Genomic DNA, 24,749 nt, shown 5'->3' with positions numbered 1-24,749 from the left:
TGGGCGGAGGACAGAGCCCACAGACCCTGGGGACAAGGTAAGTAACCTGGACCTGGATCCTGAGATGCAATCCTGAGTGTGGCTCGAGGGTTATGGCTAATGGTACTGAAATTCAACCCGAGCCAAACTCATGAATACTGCCAGGGAGGTTAAAGCAAAACACCATTGAAATTTTAAAATTGAAGTCCAGTTATGTACTTTTGAATTTTTTTTGTTGACAAGTCTACCAAGATGGTCACTTTCATAGAGGGATGTGGAAGAGAGCAAGGTATGGTAAGTCAGTTATGGGGAAGGATCAGCTGCAGAGAAATCCCCTTTAATACTGGTGATTATTGCTTTGTCTTCTGTCTGCCTTTTTTGGCACAGCTCCCAAGAGTTTGGGTTTCAAAGCCAGCTTTGGTTTCATGTTTTTTTTTTTTTGCATGGGAGCACTGACAGCAGGTTTTTGGTTCAAGAATATTAATCAGACTGCTTTTCTCTTACCAGGGATAATTTAATTTCTCATACGGCTTTTTATACTTTCTTATCAATAAATTAATTAACCCATCAAGAAAAATCTTCTTTATTAATTTAAAACATATTTTCCAAATAAATAAGCATCAATAAACAATAACACTCCAAACGGCCAACGCCGATTTATATATAGATATAAATATTTACATACAGCCTTACAAGAGACAACCTTACCAGTTAATCAATATGGAAATTCAGTTTAAGGCAAACATTTTCACTAATGAAATCTCAGAGTGTGGGCATACGTCCTGATTGAATACCACACTCCATCTTAGTCAACTTACTAATGGGGAACAATTGTCACTTATCTAACTATATGAACTTCAGTCACATACAAAAAACATCTTATTTTTTAAATTGCCTTATACGTGATTTGAAGCTCAAAGTCAATGTTTAGTTGGCTAAGTGAAAAATGTACCCCTTTAGTAAATCACCCCGATCGCGTCAAGCAGTTGTTTGTTTTTTCATTTTCATTTTTTTATTCTACACATTTCAGTGCCATCTTTTCACAACCTTTACCTACAACCCACCAAAGGGGAAAACACCCAACTTAGGAAGACCTATAGCAGCAATTATTAAACTAGGAAAATATGGATCTCGGGAACAATAAAATAATGCATTCAGAAAAGAAAAAAAAACATTTAAACTACAAGACTTGGAAATATTTTGGAATGTTTAATTAGTTTCTAATATATTTGGCAGATGGGACTTTAATAAAAGCTAAACTCCAGAAAAAAATATGAAATTGAGGTCTAGTTATGTACTTTTCAAATTTGTTAAAATACTGGTAGTATACCTGCCTAAAATTCAGGCTTTATTGTATAACACAAAATCATCAAAATCAGATTGTAGAACTGAGAGGAATTGAAAATGTATTTGACGTGTATGAAAGTTTGTGGCTGACGAAACAATTGACCTTGTAGTTCAGAAAAAAAAAAATAGCTTTTCAGCTTTCAGACTCCAGAATATTTTCTAATTTAAATTATTAATGAAGGTGAGCCAACACTGTGCAATTTAGCCACTTGACCTAGGCATGGAAGAGTAGAGTGAGGAGTTAATTAGGCAGGCTGACATTGGTTTCAATCTCCTTGCTTCTGAATCAGGAGCTTAAAGTGGTTGTAAACCCTTCCTATACCCAGTGAAGTGACTGACATCAGGTGATACACAAAGATGAAACAAATCCTCTTACATCCGTTCAAAGTGCTGAATTTTTAAAGCGTGTGTCTGAAAGTTTCGAAAAAAGTGTACGCAAGCTGAAGTCACATCCTGCTGAGCTCAGTAAAGAGAGTTCTACGAGCTGATTGGAGGGAAGAGACACACACCCCAACACACAGTTCACAGAAACAGAGCTGAGGCTGTCAATCAGCTGCAGATCCCTCCTTGTCACTATTTTTCTCTTGGTGTCAGAAAAGGTACATACTATAGAGGGATATGCTTTGTCCAAATTTCATGTCTGGGGTTTACAACCATTTCAAGGCAGTGAATTACATAAATATGATAAAATGTTCACATATTAAATTAAATGGATAAACCAAAAAAAAAAAACGTTTCAATAGCTATCTTGTAATGCTCAAGTCCTCTGCTTCCTACAATGCCTTTAGACTCTATCATAAAATGCTTTAACTGCCTGTCAACCAATACTGCTGAAAAAATATTTTATAGTCACCCAGATAGCAAGCAATTGTGTTTTAAGTTTGAAAATGACTTGCTAATAAGCTATTGGTAGACTTGCCAGGTCACACAAGTTTGTTGCACAATTGCAGCAAGTCCACATTGCATGACTCCAGATTAACTTTCTTTGCAAACATTCTGCAAATCTTCTGCAAGTTCTGGTCCGGTTATGTTGTGCCATAGTCATCCCACCACAGGGGTCACTGTGGCTGAATTTTCATGCTGTAGACTTGCAGAGCTCTTGCTAGAGACTTGCTATGAAAATTTGCTACAAATTAGAAAAGCGTCCACTAGAACTTGCATTTCAAGTGCTCTGCAAGTGTACAACTTGCCAGTGAAAATGTGCAGAAAGTTATCAGGTTTACAATTCAACACTGCCACAAATTTGTGGCAAGTTATTCTTACTATCAGCGCAGGTCTCGGTGTAAAACTGGCCATACAGGCATTGAATCAACTGATCTCCCCATCTACGATAAGCAATGTGGATAGAGGAATGTCAGCTAACATGGATGAAGGTGCTGTTTGGCTGAGAATTTTTAGACTGGCTGCTTCAACAAAAGTCAATTAAAAAATTGACTCTTGTGGGGTGGGGGGGGGGGGTTGCCAATAGGGTCACCCACAGATGGAATTTCCACTGATTGACCAGCTGAGGGGAGAATAGTAGAAATACTGTATTTCAGACTCTTTCTGTAATATTATATTTCCAGGTGAGAAATCAGCTATATCTACATAGGAGCTTAGAATATTGTGATATGTAAGGTTGTATGAATTAAATGTATTTCTCGTAATCATGGGGGGAAAAAAATGTGTCAATAATTATGCAGGCAGAAAGCTGCCTCTTTGTCTATGCCACCGATAGGCTTTTGTCTACTCTGCCAAATGATACATTTAGCCCTGGTTAGTTTAATCTGGACAATAAATGTAATTTCCTCAATTTTTTTACACTATTCTAGTCCCTGAATAGATGCCATGTTGCATTCAACTTTAAACCAATCAGCCTAGGTATTTTAACTCCAAAGAACACTTTTCCATCCAAACACAATATAGGCATAAATTAAGAAAAGACTGAGTTCTGTAGATGTGACGACATATGCATGAATTAAAGCAACAAGGTCTAAAAACACAAATATGCCAAAAATATTTCCAGCTTAATTCAAAAGGGTTTGCATTTTCCACCCACAGTCTCCAACACCAAAGAATTACTCCTTGATAACCGATTTGCCAAGAACTGTCTACAAGTATCCAGTTTAGTTCAGATTTTTTAATATAAATGTTCATAGCTAGATAACTTGACCTTTGCCTGCTTGTAGAGAATCCTTCGACTTTTGTGTCTCCTGCAGGTTGTAGCTATAGAAGATGTGCTTCTTCAGAAAGTAAGGAAGTGATGGCTGATGGTAAACTGAATGAACAGTCTCTGAACTGAGATTTCTGCATATTCCACCCTCGTTAGTGGTCAATGAGTCAACACCACAAATTTCTTGATGAAGTTCACCTAGTGTTCTCGGATGACAAAGGTTTCCTGTGTGGAACAAGGACATTTTCATTTCTCGATCATTTGAGTCCATGCTGTGTTTCACGATGTCTTCTTAGATCCACCTTCCTCTGAAAACCTTTTCCACACAGGTCACAACCAAAAGGCTTGAAGCCGGTGTGTTTTCGGCTGTGAGTAATCAGGTTTGAGCTCTGACTGAAAGCTTTGCCGCATACTTGACACTTGTGGGGTTTCTCACCTACATAAAAATAGAAACATGTTTTCAGTATAGCTACACATACATATTTTAATTCATAGATGTAATATAACATTCATCCATCGTGAAGGACGTTTTATCAGTTTTAGAAACTTAATTTTGTATGGTTTAGGGGAGGGTTATAAATTATGTTCATTTTTATTGCCAACATTATCTATTTTAGGACAAACACTAGTACAAACCCTGACAGAAGTTCTAACCCTTCTCTACTCTACTCTGAAAAAAATTAACAAAAATTAAAAATGTTATCACTTTCCATGGCATTGTTGTGAAGATGTTGCTTTGTTTTCTGACTTGACCATAAGGAAATGATGCACACACTCCAAAATTTCTACAGAAACAGCCATAAAAACCTAATTCGCTTCATAAAGTTTTGTTTGTAGCTGTGCATATAAACTGCATGATCTACCTGACCTACCTCCTGTAATATGCTTTACAATTGCATAAAATGTAACGTGAGTGGACTAACAATAGTCATTCCATGTGCACTCTACATGATCAAGCTGTATGCGAGCTTTACAATTGTTAGGCAAATATTTGGATTTGGATAAAAGCACTTAACTCCAATAATGCCAATAATGTTTCCATATGTTCTGCAACAAAAGGACATACGGTATGTTTAATTTCTTTACTGCCAGATCAGAACACCAAAGTCTTACAGAGTAACATACCATAGTCCTTGCTGGTACTGAAGAAGCCAAAGAGCCCCTACCTCTGTGGGCCTTCACCTACATAGTATAATGGGTTATCAGGGTGGATGGGCGCACCACTCGCTGCATCTGTCATTTTTGCTCACCTGTCATTTTCAGTGGCCTTTTAAATCAAGGCCTCGCACATAATAGACTGCAAATCATCTTACAGAAAAGCCATTCTGAGCAAACACAGGGCGTATCATGTTAAAGCCACATTGATTGGAGTGCTAGGATTCAATTCATCAACAGATGCTAACATTGAAGAGAAATCTCTCTACAACTATTGATCATATGCAGACTTTGGCAGGGCGATGATGGGATTGTCATTTACAAACAATACCAGGCCCGCATTGAATACATCATGTGTAAGTCCCTTAGTTCACACAGCAGACTCACACAGTTTTCACAACAAAAAAGACTCAGTGTCACAAAATAACATTTTCAGAAGAAAAGCTGAATGCTTTACATTAAACATAAACAGAATGTGGTGAGATGCATGACACCACACCCATTTACTCTACCAGCTCGCCTGGGGTGCTTATCTATTAAATCTCCGTTCAGAGATGTATACATCAATAAGGACTGTGCCACTCCAAGGGTACAAATACTTCTAGAACTGCCTTTCATGCTGTCACTGCTGCTACTAAAACTGCTACTACTGTTACTAATGCTTTGTCTACTACTATTACTACTACTGGGTCTTATCCAGTCTCTACTACTACTAGTGCTGCAGTGCTACTACTACTGCATCCAATGATGTCCCTACAACTAATAATATCATTACTACTGCTTCTGGTGCTGTTTCTAATACTACTATTGCTACCGCTGCATATAAATCTCTCTCTACTACTACTAGTAGTAGTACTGCATCTGATGCTCTTTCTACTGCTATTACTACTGCTGTGTCTAATACTGTCTCTACTATAGCTCCTAATACCATCCCTATCACTATTACCACTACTGTGTTTAATGCTGTCTCTACTACTGTTCCTAATACAGTCTTTACTACTATTAATAGTACTGTATCTAATGCTGTCTCTACTACTACTTCTGCATTCAATGCTGTCTCTTCTACTGCCCCTGATACATTTTCTACTACTATAACTACTACTGCATCTAATGCTATCACTACTACAGCTTCTAATACCACCCCTACGCTACCACTATTACCATTACTGCATTTAATGCTGTCTCTACTACTGCTCTTAATACAGTTTCTTCTACTATTAATATTACTACATCTAATGCTGATGCTACTACCACTTCTGCATCCAATGCTGTCTCTTCTACTGCCCCTAATACATTTTCTACTACTACTGCATCTAATGCTTTCTCTACTACTGCTCCAAATAAAGTCTCTACTACTTTTCTACTACTACATCCAGTGCTATCTCTACTACTGCTTCTAATACCCTCTCTACTACTACTACTACTGCTAATATTGTCTCTACTTGTGCACCTAATAGAGTCTCTACTACTTTTACTACTACTTTGTCATGTGCTGTCTCTACTACTGCTGCTTCTAATGCTGACTCTGCTACTAATACTACTACTACCATGCTATTGCTGCAACTAATTCTATAAAGACTGTAGCTGATCCTACTACAACCATTACTCTTGCTAATGCGTTGTTAATATTGCTTATAATGCTGTAGTTACTCCCATTACTACGGATACTATTGCCAGTGCTACTACTACTACTTTGAAGGTTGTAGCTGATCTTTTTACAACCATTATTAATGCTAATGCTGCTACTACTGGTTGCTGTTGTTACTCCATTGCAAGCGTTATGCTACTACTATTGCTTCTAAGGCCGCGTACACACGGGCGGACTGTTCGCCCAACTTTGTCCGCTGAACAGTGTTTCAGCGGACAGTCCGCTCGTGTGTGGGCTTCAGCAGACAGTCTGACGAACAAAGTTTTTCGGAATTCCCGTAAGACAGTCCGCTGAAACTTGGTTTGAGTGGACAGTCCGCTCGTGTGTAGGCTTGTTCGACAAACTAAGTTTCGCGCATGCTCAGAAAGGATTTACACGGCGAAGGTTGCATTGCAGTGTATTGGACGTCGTATTTTTCGTCCCGTCGTACGTGCCGTTCACGTCATCGCGCACGCTTTCAGCGGACTGTTCGTTCATCGTGTGTGGTCAAGTCCGTTCATGCAAATTTTGAGCGGACTGTTTGTCGGATTGTTTGACGAACAAAGTTGGGCGAACAGTCCGCCCGTGTGTACGCGGCCTTAGTCTGTAACTACTCTCATTACTATCACTACTACTGCTATCATTACAGCCTATACTACTTATAATGACCTACAAGTTAAGCTGATGGATATGATTTAAAAGTATGGCTTAGTCACATAGTGCTATGCACAGAAGTAAAACTTCTTATTACATTGAAAACCTCAACCTAATCCAGTTGTTAAAACTTCCTCTTCAAACGGGAAATAAAACAATAAAATGATGTTAGCCTTGTCCTCTAACAATATGTGGTTTTGCTCACCAACTTCTTTCCTAATGGACACATTCAGTATGATTACATTCTTTATTATATATTATAGTATCCCACAGTATTATCAATAAAGGGCACTCATGCAATGCGCTCTTATTTCTGAACAAAGTCAGAAGTAACTAAAGAAGGAGCTCTTGACAACTTGGATTTTATTTACAAGTATATAATGACTATTCACTGATCCTAAGCTGTGTTCACGTTAAATAGCCCTTTTAAGGAAATCTAAAAATTAGAATTTTTTTGTTTGCATGCGATTGGATTCTTAAAATGACAGCTTCTCCTCATTTACTACAGCTGGCCATATACTTTAAAATTTCCCACAGAATCACTATAACCTCATAAAACTTAAAGTAAAGGTTAGTTGTTTTTTTTTTTAAATAACAAACATGTTATACCTACCTGCTCTGTGCAAGGGCTTTGCACAGAGCAGCCACAATCCTTATTTTCTGGGGTGCCCTGGTGGTGCTCCTGGCTCCTCCTCTTCATCAGGTGCCCCGCTTTCCTTGGGGGAACCCATGCAGGCTCATGAGTCCCGCTGCTACGTCCATTGACACAGACAGCAGGACTTGGTCCCACCCCCTGCTCCAGTGTCACTGGATTTTATTGACAGCAGTCGGAGCCAATGGCTCCCGCTGCTATCAATCTATCCAATGAGGATGGAGACAGTGGCTGGAGCCGCTGGGCTTGAGCACATTGCTGGAATGGATGGATTCAGGTAAGAAAAAGGGGGGCACTGGGGCAGCACAGAAGAATGCATTTAGGTGAAAAACCTGGAGACTTTACAACCCCTTTAAGGTCTTTGCTCAAGCTCTTGTAAATCCATCCAGTGTTTCCTGCAATGGGTGCTGGCTGGGTAGGAGTCCGTCTAACTCCTCACAAACTGTGCATATGCATAAAGAAAGGTCCCAAACACCGCACAACTAGAAAAGCCATTAGTAAACAGAAGAAAGCAACCTCAGCCAACTTAATTCAAAGCCAAGGCCCCAACGCATTTCACCCTACCCACAGTGATTAAGCCCCATGGGTGGAGTGAAATGCATTGATGCGTGGCTGGCTGAAGCTGCTTTCACCTGCTTACTAATGGATTTGCTAGGTGTGCAGTGTTTGGGACTTTTCTCTATACATATCAAGAAAAAAATCACCAGATTTCCCCATTCATGCTAAATAGTGTGGATGAAACTGTAGTGCCGGCTTTTGTATTATGACAGCCAAAACCCATTTCTGTCAGAATACCTAAACAGTGCCTGTATCCAACTGTATGATAGTGTTTTTTAACCAGCTCCTTCAGCAAAAATTTATGGAAAAATCAACTTCTGTTGAGCCAGGGGGTGCCAACAGGGCCACCTGTTGAACAAATCTTGGCCGATTCAGGAGGAATCATTCAAAATGCAATCCATGTATGGCCAGCTTAACCAGTTTGTCATTTCGTGTGGACATCATATGAAGTCTTCCTGGAAAGTGCCTCATACACGCACCATAGGCAGCGCTATCTGTCACCAGCTGTGTTCACCAGACACAGTAGATGACTAATTAGTGTACTGGCTGCCACCAGTACCATGTGATAGCTGTTACCAATCACAGCAGATCACTTGACAATTTACAGAATGAGTGGCTTTTCATTCATGCCATTCTTTCTGTACTATTGTGTTGATCTCTGTGATTGGTCAAAGTGATCACATGCAGGATCAATCTTAGCCCATCTGTACCATGTGATTAGCTGTGGCCAATCACAGCTAACCACAATAGTAAACACTGAATTAATCCATTTCATTCAGTAAAAGCTGTTGCTTATAACAGTGAAAGTCACTGGTGTAAGCAATCATAATGTTTTTAAAAAAAAAATAATAATGATCACCTCCCAAGAATAGTAGTGTGTTGGTATGGTAAATCCTTTTGCTTTAGTTACACTGTATTAAAAAAAACTCATAAAAAAATTTAATAAATAAGTTAAAAAAATTGAAATCAAATTTTTTTTTGGTTATACATACTGTCCCCAGTCAGGGTCCCTGATCATCATCATATAATATGATGATGCTGTACTGCACTGGTGACAGTACGTAAACAAAACCAAAAATGATGAAAACATTTTTATTTAATTTCTTATTTTACAAAAAATTACAACTTCAAAAAACTCACCTAAAGAAAATGTTCTTTTTCAAAATTTTTACAGTCCTTTTTCGTTTATTTAACAAAAAATTTAAAACCCAATGGTGATTAAATACCATCAATAGAAAGCTCTATTTGTGTGAAAAAAATGCTAAAAATGTAGTTTGGGTACAATGTTGCATGACCATGCAATTGTCTTTCAAAATGCAACAGCGCCGAAATCTGAAAATTCACTTGGGCAGGAAGGGGGTGAAAGTGCCCTGTATTGAAGTGGTTAAAGGCTAAATTCCCCTTTTGCACCCATATTTAGGGTGTAATATGTAACATGGTGCAAATGTCCTCCCTTCCCTCTATGACAGTGTGCAGGGGTTCGTCTCCCCCCGCAGCTGATCTCAAATCAAGTTGGACTGTATAGGGCTCCACCTGCAGAGCTGCCTCATTCATTCACTGAGATCTGTAACAGAATGAACTACAAAATCCCATCTGCCACCACGGCAGACAGACTTGTTGTTCTCAATAGATTACGGGTGTGGAAATCAGATTTGCTAAGCGATCTAACGGTTAAATGAGACGTGTCCCGGGGACAGGATTTTCAGCATACACGTACACTCACCTGTATGTATAAACGTGTGTTTCTTCATGTCTGACTTCTGGTGGAAACGCTTGCCACAGTACTGACAGGGGTACGGTCTTGTGTCTGAGTGGATAAGTAAGTGCGTGGAAAGCGTTGATGATCTCTTAAAACTTTTACCGCAGATTTTACAATCAAAACTTCTCTCCTGCAAGAAATTCAATAGAAATAAAACAATAAATATAAATCTGAAAATGCCAATGATATACATATTGCTCAAGAACAGAATTTACTAATAACCCAGCAGGGTCACTAATATTTTCCCCTGTTTTCTATTTCTATGGATTATGAAATATGCCTTTTTAGGAATTCAGAATGTACAAACAAATGTACAAAGATTAACAGATATATAATATTCCCACTTTTTGGGGAAACATATTTTAGATTTAGTATTTACTTTAGTTTTTTTAGTATTTTAATATGTAATGTATTTATTTTATGTATGAGTTTTACTTGAGTTATCCCTTATTTCAGGCTGGGTAGAAACCACCATAGGTTGTTTTTTTTCGGGTTTCCTTAGGTTTAAAAAGCTTGTGATTTTTTTTTTTTTGTATGATTGATGCATTCAGCTGCTGATTATGCTTTATGAGTATTGATTTATTAGTAAATGCAATAATAATTACAATACAAAAATCAGAAACAAATTACACATTCCTTACAGGAGACCTTTCCCAACAAAATTGTGAATTTTAGTAAATAGGATGAAGCTATGTTTACTTTAATCATCCAATCATGTGCAAGAAAAAACTTCGAAGTGAACCCGGATTTGCATTATTTACTTTGGCAAGTGAGCAGTCTCTGTTCCTTTAGTAAATTAACCCAAGAAGGTCATCAAAGAAACCAGGCAGCTAGACTTTTCAGAGAGAGATGAGCAGTGGCCGCTCCTTTAATACGCTAATGAAATGTTAAATCAATACAGCCTAGAAACTTGACTTCAGTGTAACTCATCAAGTGCATGTTAAAATATTTCTATATGCGTCCAATTCATCCATAATTTCAGCTCTTTTCTTGCAGTCTTAAAGTGTTACTAAACCCAGGACCCTACATTCACTATATCTGGCCTCCTACAGTACACAAAACATGGAAATGCAATTATTTTTAGTAAATACCTTTTCCCATCAGCAGGTAGAGCAGTCTTGTGACTTTTATCAGTGTCCAGCCAAGCACCAGTTAAGGCTTGTAGGGGGAGTTTTCTGACTGTCCTATGAGACTGCAAGACTCCTGACCCTCTACCTGGACAGTGTTGATCACATGCACTCTCTCAAGAAAAAAAAAACCTCTCTAGCCATACACACCAAACTGAGCATGTGCAGCCTGACTCCATAGACTGTGTGTTATCAGGAAATTATCAGGGGACAGTGGAAGGAGGAGATGATCAGAAAAGACAGGATCAAACAGCCTTTTTACACAATGCAGAGGATTAACCCCATAGGCTCCATAGTGAGTATAACAAGCATGCTTTACTGCATATACAGACTAATTTTTACTGCTCTGGGTTTAGTAATACTTTAAAGCAAACCTCTGGTTTTCCCATTGCAGGGTAGAACAAAGGATTTGCCTACCCCCCCCCCCCTCTTTCCAACAGTATATACTCACCCTTTCTTCACTATCCTCCCACTTTATGTAGCGACCAAGAGCAGAAAACAAAACATTCCATACTTCCAAGTATGGAGAAGCATGTGACTCACTCCATGTGACAGTGCTGGGCCAATCACCAAACACCCTCACTGTTACATGGCTTCTTCTGCTTATGGCTGCTGAACAGGGCACTTCAGGAGTGAAGAAAAGGTGGATATGTACCACTGGGCAGGATGGGGAGGAGGATTAATGAGAGCCTCTTACTTTTTCCTGCATAGCCAAATAAAGGTTCACTTTAAGCACATTTGCACATTGTTCTTTCTTCTTACCTGAGAATGGACCGCCTTATGTTGCTCTAAGCTGACAGCATGGCCAAATGTCTTTCCACACATTTCACATGCAAATGGTCTTGTGCCACTGTGTGATCTCCGTACATGAACCTCCAGGCCATGAGGTGTGGAGAACACCTATGAGGAAATAATAAGACATAGGGGTTTGATTAAATATAAATCATTGTTATTGCCATGTTGGTGGTGCTAACTATAGAAAGACAGTATAAATCAATATTGTGAGTCATCTCCCATTTGAATCTATTTATTCCTCCAGAAAATAATTAAAGGTAAAACAGTTGTGCTGTATTGTATATAGTTGTGTTGTGTTTTAGGCACATTAATGTGTTCATACCTTACTACACTTTATACATTTGTAGGAGCCGGTATTAAGCAGCAGTCGCGTACACAGCAGATCAGACTCCACCTTGATGCCTTGTGTCTTTTCTCCATATAACGCAGTGGCAGAACATGACTCCCCATAGTGAGACACTCCTTGTGCATAGTCCCCATACAGCCCATGAACACCCCTTTCTGAATTGTACAGAGGTGAGGGATGAGTCGGAGGGTCCCTGTCTCCATAGAGTCCTAGGGATGAACTTCTGTCAAGTCCTGATGGCCTGTAGTTCTGCACCAACTGTCGAAGTTCAGAGCCAACCAAACTGCCCCATGTATAAGACTTGAAGGATGGAGGAAAAGGTGGAGAATCTTCCAGAGATGGACAGGCTGACTTTTCTGAGGCTAAGGAGAGAACATAAGCAGATTTAGATTAGGAAATAGACATCTAACATCTATGTACAGTGATATAACTTCCAATAAAAGCTCATTAAGTGGTTATATTAAAAACGTAAAAATAAAATAATTTTTTTTTAAAGCTATTCTAACACAACTTAGCTTGGCGATAGGTCATAATGGGACAAAGGTTGGCATAGTTACAGTATGAATATACTGCAGATACATCAAAAGGCCACTGGGGTTGGCTTACTAAAGGAATAATAGGCTGAGCATGTTCACTTTGTAAAATAAATGTTCACTTAACTTACAGTATTAAATGACATGAAGATGTTCGCTTCAGTCACCAAATAATGTGCTAGCGAAAATCCTGTTTTTTTACACATGATTATGCATTCTAAGTGAATACAGCTTCAACTTATGTGCTAAGTTAAGTGAACATTCGCCGCTTTAGTAAATCAACCATTATTTCTTTTAAGCACCCAGCATTAGGGCTCATTTCTACCAGATCTATTGTTTTACATTTTACTGGATTTTGCAGTGCAAGCAGAAAGCATGGACATCAGAAAATTCATTGTTTAAAAAAAAAAAAAAAAAAAAGTCAGTTTCACCACTGCATTGCATCGCAGAGCTTTTTGCCATTAAAGTATTTTAAATAGAGTCTTTTTTTTTAAAACTTTTTTATTTATAAATTTAACAACAAGAACATCCGCTCGCGACAGTCATCAATCTATCCCATAGTTCCTTATTATCATATGTTATAAGAATACGTATATCCTAAGGTAGTTGATAAAAGTAACCAATTAACAAAATGATATCAAATCAAGTTAGCAGGTCTTGCCTACCCCGATTGGGATCAAGCTGTAGGTGATGCAGTTTCTACTTAAACTACAATTTGAGGTAGGTAACTATAGAATTACAAGTTACAGTTTTTTAGATAGTTAGAAGCTCTAGGGTAGTCCATCCAAGCTTGCCATTTTTTTTAAAGTTAGTCAACTAACTTGAAATAGAGTCTTTTAAAAAGACATTGGGGCTTATTTAAAAAAACTAGAGAGTGCCAAATCTGGTGCAGCCATAGAAACCAATCAGCACCCAGTTTTTTTTATTGTTGTCAAAGCTTAAACGAACAAGCTGAAGTTAGAAGCTGATTGGCTACCATGCAGAGCTGCACAAGATTTTGCACTCTCCAGTTTTAGTAAATCAACCCCAATGGGTCACTTTTGAGCTAAACTGCCCATACATTAAACCATTTTCTTATTCAATTTCCTTTAAGCCAGCTATAGATGGGGTGATTTTCTTTACTAAAACCATGGGTTGCAGCAACACATAAGTGTAGATAGGAGAATCCCTCCCACAGGGAGAACACTGTGATTACTGATTGCAGCTATGATAGCCACTAACAATAATCCCATGTAAAATCTGATAGGCTGGTTGTACCCAAGTTGTTTGATCGGTCAACTTGGGTACATTCAGCTTGCCCATACATAGTTCGAATCCTAGCCAGTCCCTACTGAATCATCTAACATTCAAACCATATATGACTGGCCTTAGATTTACCTTCAACTATGTCGTGAAAGGGTCTGCCTGATTGCATACAAATTGAAAGACTTTAGATTTTACCTTCACCTTCTATTATATAGATTTGGTAGATCTAAAGGAAAAATGTATAAAGTATGGCCAGTCTCAGGTTGTAAGAGCTTCTATTAATTATTATTATTAGACAGGATTTATTTAGTGCCAACAGTTTGCACAGTGCATTACAATGTAGAGGGAGGACAGGACAATTACAATACAGTTCAATTCAGAAGGGACGGGAGGGCCCTGAACTTTAGTAGATGCCCAGTTTAGGTCTGTGCTTAAACACAATACATTATGTGGATATTTACTTCAATTATCCAATCATGTGAAGATGAAATAAATACACAGGGAATTTATTTTCACATGATTGGATAATTGAGATGATGAACAATCTATTGTGTGAACCTTTTCTCGTTTAGTAAATCAGCCTCAATATGTGAATGTCTAATAGTTATATAATTTGTAAAAAAATAAAAAAAAATAAAAGAAGCCTATATGCATGGCCAGCTTAAAGCTAACTTCATATGTAAAGCAGAATGTTTGGAAAAGAAAAATAAGAAATTGTATAACAGAAATAATCACTTTTAGTTTTTATTCATGTTGCCAGTTTAGATTAATCAGCAGAGAACAATCAGAGATTTCCACCCTCTATAGATTTACAGATATTCAGACTGCTCTATTTTAGATGCTGTTGGGAATCATTCACAATGATTGTGCCTAGAGTGAGAATTGCACTGTTCTGTTCTGAAACACTAAACCAAACATTGAGAGCCTATTAACTAATTAGTGAATGGCTGCATGCCAAGGTGCACCTATCCTGGGGTCAGCTAGAGCAGAAGAAAACCAATTGTAATACTAATGTATATGGTGCAACATGTCTATTGCAGAACTTATTTATATATAAAAGTGACAATAATTGAAGATGGGAAAATGTTTATTCCAACTCTACAAATCTAATTTTTAGCAAAGGAAATCTGTGGTTTATTCCAAACACCCAATCTGTGATATTAAAAGTGCAAACATTTCCTATCTAAGCCAGTTTAAACCAGACCCAAATCAGTAATGCATAATGTATAAAGCAATAAAGACAGAGAGGAAACAAGCTAAATGTACTATTCGGAAATAAAGGAAACCCAGTACTTTAGGATTTGAGGGATCCACATGAAGTCATTATATAAACTTTCAGTTCTGAATAACATTGCAAATGAGAATTCAAGGTGACTTTAGTTAATAATAAAATAATGTGTATTTATTTTACTATGGATATGATGCATATTAAGTTTAAAGAAATTAGCATTTAGACTTTACAGTAATGATCCAGTCCTGCTACAAATAATGGGTGTCATTTTTTTCTGCTTATAAACCAATGTTTTATTTTTTATAAAGGTTCTATACATAGATTATATATTTAAAATTTTCCTGAGCTATATAAGGCTGAGATCACACAGCCACGACCAATAATGCATTGAAATGCCATTGAACCTTTTCTATAATGCTAATTAGTGATTGCCCTAGCATTTTCAAAATGGGATTGACTTACTAAAAGGAGGAGAAAATGTTCAATAAGGTTAGGTGTTCAAAATTTCTTTTTTGTTTTTGTTTTTTTTTTGTAATTTCCCTGCACATGATTGGTTAGTCAAAGTGAATGTAGCTTTACTTTTTTTTTTCTCTAGTGGATATTCAGTTTGCTAATGGAATGGATCCAATGTGGTACTTTGTGACACATTCCTCAAAAAATGGAAAACAATCAACCAAAGGGACAGGGCTACACCTCCTATTGGATGCTGCCATAAGTATGCAGAAAGCAATATTAGATTTAAAATGATTTAATACATTTTAATTTGAAGTAAACTTAATTTCAACGATTTAAAATGAATAAAAACTACAAATATAAGATTGAATTTCTATGACATAAGAAAAAGGAATTCTTTACTAAATCAGCCCTTTTTGCTGGAGAATGGAGAATTTTAAAGAGGATGAAAGACCTTTTTTACAGAAATATGAAATCCTTTGATTTTTTCTGTTGATGCAAATGATAAATCTGAAATAGTATTTTTTTTTTTTTTTTATAAAGCATTCCTGCTTTCCTCTTTGAAATTTTGCAGCTCTTTACTTTATTGTGACAGGATGGTTAAAAGATATAAGCACTGGGGGAAAAAATTGGCTACACATAAGCAATCATTGATAATACATTGAAAAGGCAAATTATCCAAATAATAATAGTGTTTTTGAATAAAACAATGTATTCTTTCCTCAAGTAAATATTTAATGAATGAATGTGTTTATGTATTTCCTTGCACATTATATATAAGTGATGAATTCCATGTTTCCATTTTCATTCAATAGCTGGGTCACAGCACATTTTTTTGTTGATTAGATTTTTTCTAGCAACTGATACAGTAGTGTTTTGTTCCTTTTAAATGCCTATTATTGAGAAGTAAGCAAGTTTGGTCACCATGACATTGCCAAGTTAAAATAACAAGCCCCATTAATTAGGTGAAAACCGCTGCCAACATTTTTATATTTTTATATTTAATTTTAGGTTGATTTTTTTTGGATCTTGATGCCTGAATAACAGGATGCTGTCAGCATTTTACTCCAGTATTTTTTTTACTTTTTTTTTACTTTATTTTTACTGAAATGTAAAAAAAATAATAATAATAATAACACTAAAAAAAAAAGTATTCAGAATTACTTTTGTCTTGTATAACAATGTAATATGAGCAGTATTTGCTTGATGAGAAACTACCTGCATTTTAATAATAAACAGACTGCACCAAATTCACTATCAGATAGTTACTTTGTAACAAGTGCATATGTAATCAAAACACTTACAACTTTAGAGGAAACATTCCCTCTTTATTACATCACAATTCAATCAACCATATTTTCCGTACCCAAATGAATAGCACTACCCTATTTTTGTATTCATTTTTTTTTTTTAAGTTATTCTAGTATTTTAAGAAAATAGACTTATCAAATGGAAAGAATCTTCACATCTTTTAGAAGATTACCCAGTTTTGGCATGTTAGCCAAATATTACCCAATTTTTGCAAGAAAGTGGAACTAAAATGATGTAAAAAGAAAAGGGAAATGATAATGAGGGTGTTTACATACAAGTACTAACATACCAATAATATGTACAACTTATGTTATACTAAAATACAGTATATTAGTATCATTAATTTATCTAGTATCAAAAATCTATCTATACAAATACACACACATTACTATGTAATTAACTGAATTATCTAATCTGACGTTTCTACATTTTATATCTTTATTTACAGCCCTGTAATTTACAGTTTTGTTCAATAATTTACAACATATTTATTGATAGAGCGATAGTATATATATAGATAGATAGATAGATAGATAGATAGATAGATAGATAGATAGATAGATAGATAGATAGATAGATAGATAGATAGATAGACAAATAGAGAGAGAGAGAGATAGGGAGAGAGAGAGAGATTAGTTATTTAAATGTAGCACATCGATATCTAGAAATAATAAGCCACCAGTGACATGCTGGGATTTGTAGTCCTGCAGCCAGGGGAAAGTGATGTTGGAGGGTATACTGCCCCTATAATCACCTTGTCCATGATGTTAAAGCCATTTAATAAGAAATCAAGAATTATAGCGAATTACACCAATGAGCATCCTTGTCACTGATATGATAACGTGGCAAAGCAATGAGTCTCCTATAGGCAGACAGACAGACGTCATATGGAAGGACAGATGATACAACATTACTGCTTGTCTTCTCTGATTACAAGTTCTAAAGGTTACATAGCTATAGACCCTACCAATCCTTATACCAGCTACCAGTATCATAAGATTCTGTATAGGAAATTCATATCTAGTATGTTTCTATACCATAGGACAATCATATGTATTATGCTTCTATACCATAGGACAACAATATCTAGTATGCTTCTACCATAGGGCATGCTTCCATACCATAGTAGGACATCCATATCTAGTATGTTTCTATACCATAGGACATCCATGTATTATGCTTCTATACCATAAGAAATCCATATCTAGTCTTTTTCTATACCAAAGGACAGCCATATGTATTATGCTTCTATACCATAGGACATCCATATCTAGTATGTTTCTATACCATAGGACATCCATATGTATTATACTCTTATACCAGTGATTCTCAACCAGGGTTCCTCCAAAGGTTGCTAGGGGTTGCTTCAGCATTGGGCAATTTCTGCCTCTCAGATAAGTTCCTACTTACTTCATTGATCTTTTTAGCTACCTGTAAGGAGGTAATTCTTCCCAATGACCACAAGTGTAAGGACAATTCTTCCCACTGACCATCACACTATTGTATTATGAGTTGTAGATTTCTATTTTTTAGCAGGGGTTCCCTCAGACCGGAGAACTATTTCAAGGGTTCCTCTGTGTTGAAAAGGTTGAGAAAGACTGTTCTATACCATAGGTCATCCATATCTAGTATTCTTCTATACCATAGAACAGCCATATGTATTATGCTTTTATACCATAGGACATCCATATATATTATGCTTCTACAACATAGACATCCATATCTAGTATTCTTCTTACCATAGGATAGCCATATGTATTATGCTTCTATATTGTAACATAAACATTCATTGTTTGATCCATAAGCTGCACACCAAAGTAGATCAAAGATCACCACTGGAAGGTTGTACATGCCTTCACCAATCACCTGGACAGATCAGCATTGTGTATTATGACTAGAAGATACCCCCAGGGCTCAGTATGTGGGGGCTGTGCTATACATGCCATCCTACATGGGTGTTCTGCAATACACCTACAGAATATAAATACCAGGTGGAGGTTTGGGTAAATTTGGACACCCCACAACCTAGAAATCCTATTACTCCAAGCTCTATATTTGGGTAAATAAACAGAAAAAAGGGAACTAAATACAAACATTAAAGGAACCCAATAAATGCAAATATCCTCACCCCCCAGGCAACTGCCTTATTTGCATAGGTAATAATCACATCACTGGCCATGGGTTCTATTTTGGAGATAAGAGCTATAAATGTGACTACAGGGACCTAAATACTCTTTATTTGCATTTCTCCTAAAGATAAAAAAACGTTCTCATGCAGAGACAGTGCAGGAGGAATGCAATGGGGGTGCTTAGAGGCTTTTCTATAAATGTGAGTTAGTAATTCGGGGGAGTTTGCATACACTCTAATGACCCATCATCAATGAAGGCAATACAAAAAAACAGGATTTTGGCTAGCACATGAGAGATGTCGGCGAACATAACTTCGCCTTATGTACTGAGCTCAGTGGTCAATCTTCATTCACCCACTGAACAAATGTCACACGTTTTTGTTTAATGGATCAATGATATGTTTATGATTTGTGTTGACATCTATAGGAGATGTATTAACCCTTCAATTGTCCATAGAGTCAGATGCATATTGACCTAGACCTCAGCATCCTCAGCATGTGTGTTTGTCTTGTTGGGACTGAGCATGCCATCAGGGAGGCTCGGTGTGATAAGGGGGTGTAAAGGCAGCTATTTTTTATCAGTGTTATTTATTCTGTGTCTGGGACACCTGTCTGCTGTGTGTGTCTGGGGCAGGATGTCATTACCTGGAGAGGCGGACGGGGAAGGGGGTCTCCAAAAGTCGTCCACTTCTGACGCAGTTGTGTCGCACACACTGCTCTCGCAGCTAGGGGGCGACACATCGGACGACGCGTCCCCAACTTCACCTAGGTGGGATGACACGGGGGAAATGTCCCCTTCACTCTCAGAAACCACCTTACTCTCTGAAAGGCAAAAACATCCAATTAGTGGAACATTCTTTTATACACACACGAACACACACAAGCACACACATATATTATATATATATATATATAGATATATATATATATCTATATATATATATATATATACATATATATATATATATATATATATATATATATATATATATATATATATATATATATATATATATATATATATATATATATATTATAAAGGCATAATACATATGGCTTTCCTATGTTATAGAAACTTAATAAATATGGTTGTTATATATATATATATATATATATATATATATATATATATATATATATATATATATATATATATGTGTGTGTGTGTGTGTGTGTGTATATATATATATATATATATATATATATATATATATATATATATATATATATATATATATATATATATATATATATATGACATCCATATTTATTATGTGTCTATAACATAGGACATACATATGTATTATGCTTCTATAATATATATATGTACACTCTCTATATGTACATACATAATCTACTCTATGTATATATACTCTCTCTCTCCTCTCTCTCCATATATATATATATATATATATATATATATATATATATATTTTTTTTTTTTTTTATTATTATTATTATTGAATTACAGAACAATTGGGGCAGTTGTGATGATGTGTGATGTGGTCCTTATTACTACACATCATCACAACTGTCCCAATTGTTCTGTAATTCAATAATATATATATATATATATATATATATATAGAGAGAGAGAGAGAGAGAGAGAGAGAGAGAGAGAGAGAGAGTATATATGTGTGTGTGTGTAATAAGTACCACATCACACATCATCACAAATGTCCCAATTGTTCTTTAATTCAATTAAAACAATACTTTTTTTATTTAATGTTCCTAAACTACTCTATGACATAATATTTCTGACTTAGAGAGATAAATAAAGTCAACCATTGAACTCTCATTTTTTCCTAAGCCTCCCTGCGCTGAAGGCTCAAATCTTAGTGGCTGAGATTGCAATAAGGAACACATAGGTAGAGATTTATTATACCTGGTGCACTTAGAATCTGGTGCAGCTGTGCATGGCAGCCAATCAGCTTCTAACTTCAGCTTGTTCAATAAAGCTTTAACAATAAAACCTGGAAGCTGATTGGTTTCTAAGCTGCACCAGATTTTGCACTCTCCAGGTTTAGGAAATCTCTCCCATAGCCGCAACTATCCAAATTGCAGTGTAATCCATTTAAAACAATAACTTCTTTTAGATAATTCCGCAAATGCTCTTATAAATAAAAACATAATGCTTATTGTCAGAATATTTTACATTTTTGGAAAGCATTAGTTAAATAAAGAGAACCAAAGCGGAGTTCTTCCTGCTTCTACACTGCTGGAAGCTACAATCTTATTGGCTGAGACTGCAATAAGCAGCACATAGTCAAAAAATCAATAAATTACTCTGTACACCATTTAAAATGATAAAAGGTTTCTTTATTATATATGATAGTTCTCAAATACTCTTTTTTATAAAATTAATTGCATGTACAATTGTATTTGTATATGCCGAATAATTGAAAATTAGTGTATTGGTTATATAAGAGCAAACGCATAGCAACCAATGAACACCATTGCTTCAGAATTGTCATTGCTCTTTGCTAATGAAAGCTAAAATCTGATTGGTTGAGATTCGTTTTGGCAACTTTTCTCTTTCACAAGTCTGTAAAGCTCTCTTTTTCTCCATGAACAATCCCTGATCATCATAATAATGGCAAATAATCCAGAAACAGGCTGATTTACTAAAGGAGTTCTAACCCGATAAATTGACACTTTAATTATCTAATCATGTGCAGAAAAAAGTAGTAAGCGGGAATTTTCTTTTCATATGATTGAATAAATAAATAATATTCACACATTTTATAAGGTGAGGGTTCAACTATTTTAGTAAATCAGCCTGATAAAATCTATGAAATAAATACATATAATAATAAACGAAATAAGGCATCAGAAACGAAATATCAGATCAAAAACAAAATCGAAATAAATCCTATTATTCCAATGTTTCATTAGCGAAATATGCTCTAAAACATGCTTAATTATTATTATCATGATTATTATTCTGATTATTATTATTAATCATAATAATAATAATCAGAATAATAATCAGAATAATAACAATAATAATAACATTCATAATAATAATAATAATAATAATAATAATAACATACTTTATCATATATAGTCCTAGGGGTGAAATAAATCTGGGAATGGAATCACCTCTTCTAAGATGCAACCAGATCGCCAGTCAAGTGACCGAGCCCATTCTAGGGATCGTACGATCACATCGGTCATGTAGTGTTTAGTGGGTTTACATCGGAATTAAATACAGGTCTGGTGATCGGTGAGTTTATTTGTTTACACAAAAAGGAACATAGTATCACAGAGCAATCGAATGTGATACAATGTAACGGTTTTTCTACTATTAGATGTATTATATGTATAAACTTATACTGTTAGTTTGCAAATATTGATGTTATCAGATAGTAAACTGATCGATCCAATTGTGATGCTGAAAAGGGAGCGATCCAGGTGTCAGTTATGTGTACAGCAAACTGGGGGGGATTTTCATATGAGAAGAATGGCGAAGGGTTCAGACTGACAGCTGTCACATGGTGGTCACACATACTTCCACAAATGATCGATTTATTTTCCGATCATCTCTCCCGATAAGAATGATCGATCTGTAGTTAACAACCCATTCCATGGACAGGCCACCCTGCAGGAGAAGTGGATTTTCACTGATAATTGGAAGATACAATTATAAGTCAGCCCTCTATATAATTTCATAATCTATTCAATTGAAATAAAATAGAATTCCTTAACACGATGTATGATTTCCCAGCCTAGCCGATCACCTCGGATTGATCGGATGAGGGAAGTTGTGTGTATTGGATGGAAGCATGTATGGGCACCATGCAGAGAGGAGAGGGGTCGTACCTGCACACAGATGAGCCAGCACTGTCTCCTGCTGTAGCCGGTAGTCATCTCCATCCGTAGATCTGGGCTGGTGGTAGCTGTGAGCCTTCTTGCTCTTGACCAGGAATGATCTGGGCATTGTCGGGGTTCTCCGTCCTCCGGTCTCCTCTGCCTATAAGATCCACAAGCTGTCCGTGCTGTCCTCAGATCCGTCCTGTTATCTGCTCACTGGGGTCACATCCATTGGTAGGGATCAGGCAAGAGCCGGGGATGGAGAAGTAAGGGGTGGGCGGGGATAGCCTGGGGGCGGGACTGGGGAGGAGCCTTGGACTTCAATAGAAGCTGCATTCACCAGGTGGCATTCAGACAGGTGGCTGCACTCCGACAATAGAGATCTACGACAGTCCCAGCAATTCACCTCCACCTGGAAATAAAAGGAGCACAATAAGTGACATCACTCAACCCCCTCATATCTCTCACCCAGTGACACCATAGATATCCCCAATATCTGTCATCAGGAGAAGGGGGTGACACCATCGTTATTCCCAATATCTGTCATCAGGAGAAGGGGGTGACACCATCATTATCCCCAATATCTGTCATCAGGAGAAGGGGTGACACCATAGATAACCCCAATATCTGTCATCAGGAGAAGGGGTTAAACCATAGATATCCCCAATATCTGTCATCAGAAGAAGGGGGTGACACCATCGTTATCCCCAATATCTGTCATCAGGAGAAAGGGTGACACCATCATTATCCCCAATATCTGTCATCAGGAGAAGGGGTGACACCATCGATATCCCCAATATCTGTCATCAGAAGAATGGGTGACACCATAGTTATCCCTAATATCTGTCATCAGGAGAAGGGGGTGACACCACAGTTATCCCCAATATCTGTCATCAGGAGAAGGGGGTGACACCATCATTATCCCCAATATCTGTCATCAGGAGAAGGGGTGACACCATAGATAACCCCAATATCTGTCATCAGGAGAAGGGGTTAAACCATAGATATCCCCAATATCTGTCATCAGAAGAAGGGGGTGACACCATCGTTATCCCCAATATCTGTCATCAGGAGAAAGGGTGACACCATCGTTATCCCCAATATCTGTCATCAGGAGAAGGGGTGACACCATCGTTATCCCCAATATCTGTCATCAGGAGAAGGGGTGACACCATAGATAACCCCAATATCTGTCATCAGGAGAAGGGGTTAAACCATAGATATCCCCAATATCTGTCATCAGAAGAAGGGGGTGACACCATCGTTATCCCCAATATCTGTCATCAGGAGAAAGGGTGACACCATCGTTATCCCCAATATCTGTCATCAGGAGAAGGGGTGACACCATCGTTATCCCCAATATCTGTCATCAGGAGAATGGGTGACACCATAGTTATCCCTAATATCTGTCATCAGGAGAAGGGGGTGACACCACAGTTATCCCCAATATCTGTCATCAGGAGAAGGGGGTGACACCATCATTATCCCCAATATCTGTCATCAGGAGAAGGGGTGACACCATAGATAACCCCAATATCTGTCATCAGGAGAAGGGGTTAAACCATAGATATCCCCAATATCTGTCATCAGAAGAAGGGGGTGACACCATCGTTATCCCCAATATCTGTCATCAGGAGAAGGGGTTAAACCATAGATATCCCCAATATCTGTCATCAGAAGAAGGGGGTGACACCATCGTTATCCCCAATATCTGTCATCAGGAGAAAGGGTGACACCATCGTTATCCCCAATATCTGTCATCAGGAGAAGGGGTGACACCATCGTTATCCCCAATATCTGTCATCAGGAGAATGGGTGACACCATAGTTATCCCTAATATCTGTCATCAGGAGAAGGGGGTGACACCACAGTTATCCCCAATA

At 37.2% G+C, this 24,749-nt stretch overlaps 1 protein-coding gene across 1 annotated transcript; it reads right to left on the bottom strand.

Moving 5' to 3' along the window:
* Nucleotides 1–546: 546 nt before the first annotated feature.
* Nucleotides 547–23,202, bottom strand: GFI1 (growth factor independent 1 transcriptional repressor). Its single transcript, XM_077452916.1, has 6 exons — nt 22,876–23,202; nt 19,699–19,875; nt 12,128–12,513; nt 11,773–11,910; nt 9,848–10,013; nt 547–3,914 (listed from the first exon to the last, which is right to left on the bottom strand). The coding sequence occupies exons 1-6, from the start codon at nt 22,991–22,993 to the stop codon at nt 3,736–3,738; spliced, it is 1,164 nt and encodes a 387-aa protein (XP_077309042.1). The 5' UTR covers nt 22,994–23,202; the 3' UTR covers nt 547–3,735.
* Between the last annotated feature and the right edge of the window lie 1,547 nt (nt 23,203–24,749).

The sequence above is a fragment of the Lithobates pipiens genome, unplaced genomic scaffold (assembly GCF_037356315.1).
Source record: "Lithobates pipiens isolate NorthernLeopardFrog02 unplaced genomic scaffold, aLitPip1_a1.2 Scaffold_23, whole genome shotgun sequence".
In the NCBI taxonomy this organism is placed as follows: Eukaryota; Metazoa; Chordata; class Amphibia; order Anura; family Ranidae; genus Lithobates; species Lithobates pipiens.
This window is presented reverse-complemented; position numbering and strand designations above follow the sequence as displayed.